At 36.2% G+C, this 12,026-nt stretch overlaps 1 protein-coding gene across 1 annotated transcript in view; it reads right to left on the bottom strand.

The window, feature by feature from the left end:
- The window catches only part of TMPRSS11F (transmembrane serine protease 11F), a 50,609-nt gene that overhangs the window by 18,020 nt on the left and 20,563 nt on the right, over positions 1 to 12,026 (bottom strand). The window contains 1 exon segment of the mRNA XM_068541983.1: positions 5,935 to 6,053. Within this exon segment, the coding sequence (XP_068398084.1) occupies positions 5,935 to 6,053 (119 nt within the window).

Raw genomic sequence — 12,026 nt, 5'->3', positions numbered from 1 at the left:
TATTTTCTCCCTCCCCAAGAGATTCCTCCCTCTCCCTGACTCCTCTAAATTAATAACAATGCTCAGTAGATTTTATCTCCTGAATATTGAATCTACCTCTCTTTTTTCAATTGCACTGCTATGGTCTAAAATCAGCTCCTTCGAAACCTGTGCCTGGGCCTTTGAAGTGGTCCCCTCACTGGCACGTTTATGTGGTTCAGCTCTGTCTTTCCTCCCCTCACTTGTTCCCCCACAATGCCAGCATCCAGAATGATGTCTCTAAAGCACAAATCTGAGTATATTACACTCCTGCTTAAAAGCCATTGTCTCTCAGTGTGAGCTCCACAATCTTATCCCTTCATTGGCCTTACCCCACCCCTACCTTCAAGGCCTATTATCTTATCTACTGAATTACCTGTTCTTTCCTAATCCCATTGGACTGGTTCACACCTCTACAACTTTGCACATTCACTTCCCTCTTCCTAAAGTACACTTTTTTTCCCAGGCAAATTTCTTCAATGACACTTATGTTATTCTCCAGTGACACCTAAGTTGTCTTTGACTTGCCTTCCTCAAACAAAGTTGAATACTCCTTTATTTGGGCCACCCCAGCGTCTTGCACATGATTCTATTGTAGCAATTATCACACTGGTTTACAATTGTCCTTCCCACTCTGGACTGTGAGCTGTGTGACAGCAGAGAGTGTGTTTGATTCATCTTTCTATCTTCAGTGTTTGGCACATTGCATGGTCCACAGTAAACACTCAATGCATATTTGATGAATAAACACATGAATGAATAAATGAGTAAATGAATTAAGGATTGACAATATCATAAAGGAGAGAAGATAATGGCACATTGTTTTAGCTTTATCTGCAAGTCATGTTGCTAAGGGTAAGTAGAAATCCATGGGAATCTTTTTTTTTTAATTAAAACATTTTTTTTATTTTTTATAGTTTCTTTTTTTTTAAGTTGATTTTTATTGGAGTATAGTTGCTTTACAATGTTGTGTTCTCCATGGGAATCTAAAGCAAGGTGGAAGCCAGAAGACTCCAGTGGTGACCACCCCCTCCCCGCCTTCATGAGTAGTCATTCCAGGAGTATGGAACAGTTCTGAGTTATGTCACTTACAATTTCACTAAGCTTCTCTGAACTCATTTCATTTCCATTTCTCAAGGAACAAGGAGAATAATCTAATTTTAAGATCTCCAGCACGTTATATAAATGTCCTCTGAAATTCTGAACTGTGTACATAACGGCACTTTGGGAAAGGATCAGGATTCTCATATCAGAGTATAAGAAAGCACTAAGAGTCTATTCAAACTAAAATGTGATATTAATAAGACCATGGTCCTATTAATAAGACTCCCTGAGGAGTCGACCTCTATTTTTAAAAATAGGTAGATTCTGGTACAGTACAGTGTTGGTATAACTACTCATAACAGCTTACATGTGTTAAGTCCATACTACATGGTAGGCATTGGACCAATTTCTTTGTCAACTTCATACCACCTTATGAGAAGAGTATTTTCTCTATTCTCATCTGTCCCATTTTATAGATGAAGAAACTGAAGCTCAAGACACTTAAATGTCTAAGGGTGCATAGGAGGTGGTTGGTTCTGGCATGTGAACCCAGGATACCTGGTTCAAGATCTTGTGTTCTTAAGTACATTAAGTGACATTGACAACCCTGAGTTACTTATATGCCTGATGACAGATGTTCAGGTTGGTGGGGGCAGAGAGGTCTTGGGGCAGGAAGCCCTGAAAGAAGGCCTCAAAGCACCTTTTATTTCCTGAATCTAAACCTTATAAAAGATAACCTCCAGGGAGGTTACTTCTTCCTGCTGCTAGTTTAACAGGGCTAAGGGAACCACTTCTTTTCAGACACCTAATCATTGCTGTAACCAATTTCTGGAAAAGTTTAATTCATGTCTATATTTTTCTATTGGGAGCTCAGTATATATAAGTAAATGTTATATTTAGTCCAAATTACAAAAGTTAATTGTATCCTTCCTTTTTTTAATGGTCCAAACCTAAGAATAGATTACTAGAGGCTCTTCCATTTAAAACAAGATAGTTTCTAAGCCCATAGTAAAATGAAAAATGAAATATGAAATGTTCACCTTAAAATCAGATACCAGTTGTAGTCCTTGGTTTGAACTCCATCATCAAAACCCAAAATAACATGTTTGAAACAATACGTGTGGCTCTGACTAATAGTATACCCTGTTACTGTCTTTAGCAAGCTTGAACTTGTGCCTTCCCTCTGGCTGGGAACTGCATGCAGATTAAGTCCTCATGGAAGATCAGATGGGAGCTAGGAAATCCCTTTCCGGGTCCACCCATGAAAGTCAGACAAGTTCTGCAGATTTCCTGTTCCTTTCAGAGGAATATATACCAGCAGAGGACAAATATACCAAAAAACAAAAAAACAAACAAACAGATTGCTTTTCTCTTTCATCTCCAAGAAAACGTCCTGCTAGCTCAAAGGGATTTTTACTTCCTCTGAACCACTAAAATACTGATTGTTTGAGTCCAATATTTGACAATTATATTCTGCAATGTGGCAACTCTCATATTATCATATCATCTTGTAAGCTCTCATATGTCATATCATCTTGTTACCTAAATTTGCTTTTTGTATTATCTTACATGCATAAACTTCCATATATAAACCATACTGTATACTCCAAATAAGGAAAGGACTGTACTTTGTAGACCTTGGCATTTTTCACAGCTTTGCACAAAGGATGTGCACAGTAACATTTTCCTAAATTGATTGATTCTCCAACTATGGTTAATCTTCATCAATGGTATGAAGAAAAAAAAAAAATGCTGGCTTTTGCATCCCTTCAAGACTCTTTCACTATACCCTGTCACTTCCTCTTTTTCTCATTTATTTAGTGATTCAACACAACTGATTAGGAGTATCCTATGTTTCAGGTACTGTGACAATACTGGTTAAAGAGTATGAACAAAAAGTTATGGTCCCGGGCTTCCCTGGTGGCGCAGTGGTTAAGAATACGCCTGCCAATGCAGGGGACATGGGTTCGAGCCCTGGTCCAGGAAGATCCCACATGCCACGGAGCAACAAAGCCCATGTGCCACAACTACTGAGCCTGTGCTCCAGAGCCTGAGAGCCACAACTACTGAAGCCAGCGTGCCTAGAGCCCGTACTCTGCAACAAGAGAAGCCACCGCAGTGAGAAGCCTGTGCACCACAGCGAAGAGTAGCCCCTGCTTGCTGCAACTAGAGAAAGCCTGTGTGCAGCAACAAAGACCCAACTCAGCCAGAAAAAAAAAAGTTATGGTCCCTGGGCATATAGAATACAGAGATAGAAGGTAATAAATAAAAAACTAAATACAGTACAGAAGGCAGGAATTCCCTGGCAGTCCAGAGGTTAGGACTCCACACTCTCACTGCCAAGGGCCCACTTCAATTTCTGGTCAGAGAACTAGAATCCCACAAGCCATGGCGTGGCCAAAAAAAAAACCCAAAATACAAAAGGCAACTAGTATAGTAAGGTAACATAGGATAATGGCTGGGGGTCTATAATTACCTCCAGGGAGGTAACATGATACATGAAGGATCAGAAGAAGTAAGCGACAAAAAGAATAGGATCATGGGGCAATTCCAGGTAGAAGGAAGACAATGTGTAATTAATCTTAAAGAAGGCCATTATGGGCAGAGAATAGTGAGCAAGGAGGAGAATGTAGAAGTTGGAGGAGGGGCTTCCCTGGTGGCTCAGTGGTTCAGAATCTGCCTGCCAGTGAAGGGGACATGGGTTCGAGCCCTGGTCTGGGAAGATCCCACATGCCGCCGAGCAACTAGGCCCGTGAGCCACAACTACTGAGCCTGCGCATCTGGAGTTTGTGCTCCGCAAAAAGAGAGGCCACGATAGTGAGAGGCCCGCGCACCGTGATGAAGAGTGGCCCCCACTTGCCGCAACTAGAGAAAGCCCTTGCACAGAAACGAAGACCCAACACAGCCAAAAATAAATAAATAAATAAATAAATAAATAAAAATAAAAATAAAGCAATTCCTTTAAAAAAAAAGAAGTGTGGCAACAAATAACAAGTGTTGGAGAGGATGTGGAGAAAAGGGAACTCTTATACATTTTTGTTGGGAATGTGAATTGGTGCAGCTACTATGGAAAATAGTATGGAAGTTCCTTAAAAAATTAAAAATAGAACTACCATATGATCTAGCAATTCCACTTCTGGGTATTTGTTTGAAGAAAATGAAAACAGTATCTCAAAAAGATATCTGTACCCCCCCCCATGTCCCCATGTTCATTGCAGCATTATTTACAGTAAACAAGACTTGGAAACAACCTAAGTGTTCATTTATGAATATATGGATAAAGAAAATGTGGCTTATACATACAATGGAATACTATTCAGACATAAACAAGAATGGAATCTTGCCATTTGTGACAACACTGATGAACCTTGAGGGCATTATAAGTGAAGTAGGCCAGAGAAAGATAAATACCATATGATCTCACTTATATGGAATCTAAACAAGACAAACAAACAAAACAAATAAACAAAAACCTAAACTCATAGAAAGAGAACAGATTGGTGGTTGCTAGAGTTGAGGGGTGAGAGATAGGCAAAATGGGCTAAGGTGGTCAAAAGGTACAAACTTCCAGTTATAAAATAAATAAGTCCTTTGGGATGTAATGTATAACACGGTGACTATATCTAATAATACTGTATTGTATATTCAAAAGTTGCTAACTTAAAATTTCTCATCACAAGAAAAAAAATGGTAACTGTGTGGTGTTGCATGTTAACTAGACTTATAGTGGTGATCATTTCTCAGTATATACAAATATCAATCATTATGTTGTACACCAGAAACTAATATAATGTTATACATCAATTATATTTCAATTAAAAAATAAAATAATCTAAACATAATTCTGAATAAAGCCACCTACCAATAAAATGAAAAAAAAAGAAAAAGAACTGTGGCAAGAGAATTGTAAAAAACACTGCCCTGTTAAATGAAAAACCCTATTTAAATAGCTGTGGAAATGAAAACAGTGTTGGTTTTCAACATTTAGAATCAAGCTATATAAGGATAAATAACCAAATCAAATGTAAATACTTTCCTATGTTGTTAATAATTCTGAGAAAGGATAGTGCAATGAGTAAAGAGTGGGAGTGCTGAGGTCCTCATCCTTGAATTAAGAGATAGTGACTATAGCTAATCATAAAAAATCATAATAATTAAGTCACTTTCTATAGACCCATTACTTCTTTGTTCTAGAGTAACTCTCATAAGCTTAAAGGAGTACACTCTAGGCTAACATCCTGGGTTTTACTGTAGAAATCTATAGTCTCCATAGACATGTTTTCATTGAACAAAAATGGAAGACTCTTCTATTTGACTTTCTGCTGTGATAGACAAGGATTTAGCTTGCCTAATATACCTTAAAAAATTAGAAATGCCTTGATAATTGCCTAAGTTTTCAAGGAAAATCAAAATACTTGAGGGACACAACTAAATTTGATATTGATAAGAATCATAGCCACATATCCTTGTATGTGACCCTTTATGTGTTTTAAAAGCAAAGTAAACAAAGTGGTGAGGCAAAACATGGCAGTCCTATATTCTTATCTGTACAAAGTTTAAGGAAAATGAGCTAAGAAAGAAAATCAAGATTTTAAAATTAGGGAGACTATCTGTTTCAACCAACAATTTCCTCAGGTGCTAATTAGTTGCCTACTCTAATCTACATACATTTAATGGTGCATGACGTTACTCTAAATATTTTACATACATTAAGTTATTTAATCCTCACACCACATGACCTACATGCTATATTATCCTCATTTTATAGAAGAAGAAATTGAGCCATGGACCAGCTAAATTCCTATAACAATTACATTCAAAGTCAGGCAGAAAAACACAGTTATAAACTTTCAAAATTTCTATTGGGCTTACCATTCTCTCAATCTGATGACTCCTTTCTTTAAATTCCCTTGAGGGTCTTATTCCATAGTTTTCTTTGTATTTTATATTTGTAACTTTAAAAGAGGCAAGATAATAGAATGGCTTATCATCTGAAAGGTAAAAATAAACAAAAGACCCATGCTTAGGCATGATCAATTCCTTGTCCCCCACCCCCAGGAAATAGGTGTACTATAATGCAGCTTATTTCTTAGTACAAAATTTATGGTAGTCATTTTTTTCAAATATTTTGTAATTTTATCATTGCACTGAGCTGAAATAGAAAATTCAGGCCTCAAAGTGTACTTTCAGAACACCCATTTACAGTGTTTATGCACATAAAAATTTTCACACAGTTAGGCAACATACAATGAAAAGTCAAATGTTGAAAGCAATTGCTGACAGTCATGTAAAAACTATCAATTTCCTTAAAGAATTATAATATAGGTATATCATAGCTAAGCTGTATTATGAAGATATATAAACAGGCTATCACTTTTTTCCTATGCTACTGATAAACTTACTTAAATAGAAACCTATATTTATTATTTTCACTTTCTTTTTGTTCATTCACTTCTCAATTCTCTGTAATTTACTCCTAACACACCACTGAAGCTGCCATTGTCAAGGACAACAGTTATTATATCTAATGGTCACCTTTCTTTTGGTCTTTTTATTTAATCATCTTGATTTCTTAGCAGCCTTAATCATATTCCTTGAAATCTCATCTTTGGCTTTATGAAGCCATCTTCTAATTTTCTTCCTTCCTCCTAGCCATTCATCAGTTACCTTGGAGAACTCTTTATTTCTACTTCTATCCTTAGCCAGCCAATGATCTAGCCTTGGCCTGGTCATGTTAAATAACTTCTGTTTATCCTAACTATAATGGCCTCAGCCATCAGCTATTTGTTGATGTTAAAAGATAAACTGAGGCACGTTTAAATTTTCAAGACTTTATCTGAGCATACACAGATTCAGATCCAGCAGTATCAAACCAAAAGTGGTTAGGAGCACGCTACCAACAGGAGTTAGGGGAGACATTTTTATAGAGAAGATGCAGAAGTAAAGCAAAGAAATTATTTGATTGGCTACAACTTAAGCAGTTGCCTTATTTGGGAAAGTCCAGTTGGCTGTTTGTGACTGGTTGTTCTTAAGTTTAATTTTCTTGGATTTGTGTGCATTGATCCTGGCTTAGGTTTTGGTTTGCTTACATAGGCTACCAAGGCATTAAAGCCAGCTCAGTCCAATGAATCCCCTGTTTAATTACTTAAACAATGGATGACTCCTAAATTTTTATCTCCAGACCAGAACTTTGTCATGAGTTTAAATTCTTTATCAACTATCTTCAGGGAACTATGTGTTGGACATCCAATAGGCACCTTAAATGTAATATTTCCAAAGGGAAATAATCATTTACCTCTTCCAGGATTCAAACCTGTTTCACTTCCTCTGTTTTCTATCTTCTGAACAGCTCCATCATCCATATATTCACCCAAAGCTTGGCTTAATTCTCATTTGCAACATCCAGTCTTTCAGTCTCTAAGATCTATGGGTGCAACCCATTAATATCTCTCAAATCCCTTATCCCACCTAGAAAAGCTACATCCTTAATTCAGATCCTCATTAACCCAGCTAATGTCTATCCAAAACAAAATGACTTTTCTGTTAAAAAATGAAGTCCTCCATCTAGATTCTCTATCATAAATTCTGTCATTACAATCTACTTCATGACTCAGACTGGAAATTTTGGAGTAATCTTTGATCTCTTCCTATTAATCAACAGATTCTGAAAATTTCATCTCCTAAATTTTAAAAATCCATTGTCTATCCACAAATTCTATTGCCATTAATGCTCTAGTTTATTCCCTTGTCATTTATTGTCTGGAAAATGTAACAGCTTTCTAACTAGTATGCTGCCTCATATTCTGTTTTCCTCAAATCTATTCCCCACATAGTAGCAGAATGATCTTTTTTTTTTTTTAATTAATTTATTTTTTTTATTTTATGGCTGTGTTGGGTCTTCGCTTCTATGCGAGGGCCTTCTCCAGTTGTGGCAAGCGGGGGCCACTCCTCATCACGGTGCGCGGGCCTCCCACCACCGCGGCCTCTCTTTGTTGCGGAGCACAGGCTCCAGACGCGCAGGCTCAGCAATTGTGGCTCACGGGCCCAGCTGCTCCGCGGCATGTGGGATATTCCCAGACCAGGGCCCGAACCCGCGTCCCCTGCATTGGCAGGCAGACTCCCAACCACTGCGCCACCAGGGAAGCCCCAGAATGATCTTTTTAAATTGCAAATTTGACAATATCAGTTCTCCAATTAAAACACTTCCATTTTTCTCCATGGCCAATTGGGAAGGAATCTCAACTCTTCACTATGAACTACAAAGTTTTTCCTTGATGTAGATCCTGTCTACCTCTTGAGCATATTCTTTGTCACATTCCTGTTATGATTTATGTTGAAACTACAGCAGACTGCTTGCTTTTGTCTGCATTCATCATGCAGTTTTCTTAAGATTTTGCTTATGTCATCCCTTTCACCTGTAATACCCTTTCCCAGGAATGCCCTTTTCATAGACCTCTCCGCTGCTTAAATCCCATCCATGGCATCACTCTTTATCGAGGAAGGTCTCTGGAATATTCAGCCTTAGGTAGGGACTTCACAAGTGCGCTGCTGTACTATCCTGTGAAGAACTCTGCCACAGTAACATAATGTGGATAGACTTTAGCCCACTAGTATGTCAACTCTTTGAGGGAATTGTTATAAAATTTTTGCATTTGAAGAGGAGGCACTATTTCGGGTAGTATGAGTAAAAAGAACAGTACCTTAAGCTTTTTATAATGCAATGAGTTAGTTAATAATTATTTTAATATTCAACATTTAATAAGTGCATAATAGCTATCATATATCATATAGTAGATATCATATATCACAGACTCTGTTCTAATCCTAATTTTTGTTTAATTTTCATTTTAAAACATTTTTCAGACTAGAAATGCTATATCAGAGACTCTGGAAGGAACAGAAAAGTATATATAAGGGAATAGAAATAATTTATAACCCAGCATCTAGAAGTAACTGATATTATTTTGGCTTATGTTTCTCCTTATAAAAATTATGTTTTAACTGACTGAAGCTTAGTGAAGTAGAAAAGTAACTTGCTAAAGATCACCCAACTAGTATGTGGTGGGCCTGAGATTAAAGCTAAGGTTCATTTGACTCTAAATCTCATGAAAGAGTATATTCCCTACTTTCCTGAAAGTGGAACCAGTCCTGCAGAATGGGAAGACAAATGATGCTACCCCAATTCAGACTTCATTTGCAGATTTCAAGAAGTCAAACTTTAAAAAAATTTAGAAAATTAAGTTTCTGGATTTTGTGAAAATAAAACTCTAAAGACTAAATTCTTCAAAACATTTAATGCAACTTTTTACAAAACAGATTTGTTTTTACCCCATAACAAAAGATATAATAAGTAATCCTAAATAATGCTGAAAAAAATTAATCTGGATCATGACAATTTTTTGTTGAAAAATATAACTTACTATATAATACTAGGTCACTAAAAAAAAAAAAACCCAGATAATTTGCAAACTCTATGTTTGAATTTTTCTAGTTAATGTCATATTTCATGTGAATGGTGATGGTGGTGATTTTATTCATCAATATTAAAAGATCTTACACAATTATGAAGGTATCATTATTAAATATGTGTGTATACAAATATACATATATACACATATATATTTAATAATATATGTATTAAATGTGTATGTAATAATATATATGTATATATATCCCATGATATTTTTCATTGGCAGAAGATATTTGCAACATACACAACTGACAATGGACTTATATACAGAATATAGAAAAAACTATCCAAATCAATAAAAAAAGACAGATAACTCAAAAAATGGGGATAAGATTTAAACAGGCACTTCATAAAAACATGGAATCTAAATGATTAATTAACATATGGGTAGGTGCCCAACATCACTGGTAATCAGGCAAACACAAAATTACAATGGTAACACTACAGTCTACACCAAATTAGCAAATATGTAAAGGTATGACAGTAACAAATGTGGATGAGTATGTGGAGCAATGGAAACTCTCACATAGTGCTGGTAGGAAACAGTTTGGTATTATCCATAAAGTTTAAAAAGCACATGCCCAGTGACCCAGCAATTCTACATCTACGTATGTTCCCTAGACTAGGGATACCAAGATCCCTTTTATACATACCAAGATATATATATAAGAAGGTTCATAGCAGTATTGTTTTAATGCCTAAAACCTGGAACCACCTAAAGTCCATGAACGACAAATTAATAAGTAAATTATGGCACGTTTAGGACAACGAATATCAGTCGATATTGAAAATAAGCGGACTTAAGCTACCTTCAGTAAGATGGATGACTCCTGAACAATATTGAGTAGAAACAAGGTTCAAAACATATGTATAATGTTATTATATTTATTCAATGTTCAAATATAATTTCATTTTAAAATGTTTTTTTCCCAAGAGGGTCCAAATGAAAATCACAAGGATAAATAAGAATCCAACAGTTCGTCAGTCTTTTTATCATAATGAGTAACGAAAAGTTAGAGATATTGTCAGGCACTTAATATTTAATTAATAACAGAAATTATCTTGTAAAGTGATACCCAAGAATTTATGGGGTTGTAAATATAAAACCTGTCAAAGAGAAAAAGTGGCCCCTGGGCCTTGTGCTATCGCCCAGGCCTTGGTATTCTTGTGTTGAACAGAAACAATTTCGTAGAACATCAGTATTAGACAGGTCCACTCCGTGACCATATAGATGATGACAAAAACCAGACTATTCCATGGATATGTCTGAACTCAAAAGCACCATCTAAGCAAGCAAAAAAAAACCCAAAAAAAACAGAACATCTCCTTATTCTATTATGACCACTGCTTCTCTAACACTTACAGCTTTAGCATCACTTCAGCTTTTGCTTTTCAGATGAGATTTATTAGAATACCAAATCACAGAATTATTCTAGCTTCCTGACAGCATCCAATCCAGCAAAAAAACCTACTTCCTTGAACTCTCCCCCAAATCACCCAAATCTTTAATATATCCTTTCTAACAATCTCTGACTAAGCTCCCTGTGGTTCCCCATGGCACGTGCTCTCCTTCCCTGCATCAGGTAATAACCCAACTTGTTCAACTACAGATGTGTTCCTGGAGGTCTTTGGTTGAAGGGCATCAACAAATCATTCATATTCTAAAAGTCACCCTATTTTTTAATTGCCCATATATTAAAGAGTAGATAATTGGTCACAATTATAATACAGTGAAAACTTGTCATTTATAATTATCAAGATCCTCAGGATAAAAATAACTTCATCAACCACACTTCAATCCTTGAGATGTAAGTTTTACCATCAAGTCTGCTAAAATCTTTACTTCTGTTTTGGTTATTTCATGTATTTCATTATTTTTAATTTCCTGCTTTTCAGATCCATTTATCTCTACTCTTTAAAATTAACATTTTAAAAATAATTATTCTTGGTGTTATCTTGGTTACTAGAATGTGTTTTCCTTCACTGACTTGGTTTTGATTTCCTTATGCTATAAAACAATGTACATAACTTTTTTGAAATGCGTGTCATCTTATATCCCTCTATCTTACCCCTTCTACTTGTTTATCCTCTGTCAGACTGTCTTCTCCTTTGTTCTACTAAATTTCCATCCTTATTCATGCTATTCTCAATGAGCTGCATGGAAAGTCCATGTGACAGATTTATCAAGTTCTTGATTGTTAACCTCTGTATCAGTTTCCTATTACAGCTGTAACCAATTACCACCAGTTCAGTGCTTAAACCAACACAAATTTATTCTCTCACAGCTCTGAAGGTCAGAAGTCTGAAATGAGTTTTACAAGGCTAAAATCAAGACCTGTTATTTTTTCTTTCTGGTGAATCTAAGGGGTGAATCTTTTTCCTTGCCTTTTTTGGCTTCTAGAGGCTATCCTCATTTCTTGGCCTGTAGTCACGCATCACATTTTTCCCTTCTCCCCCTGCTTCTGTTGTCACATAGACTTCTTCCTTCTTTGAG

Source organism: Eschrichtius robustus, chromosome 4, assembly GCF_028021215.1.
Source record: "Eschrichtius robustus isolate mEscRob2 chromosome 4, mEscRob2.pri, whole genome shotgun sequence".
NCBI classification, from domain to species: domain Eukaryota; kingdom Metazoa; phylum Chordata; class Mammalia; order Artiodactyla; family Eschrichtiidae; genus Eschrichtius; species Eschrichtius robustus.
This window is presented reverse-complemented; position numbering and strand designations above follow the sequence as displayed.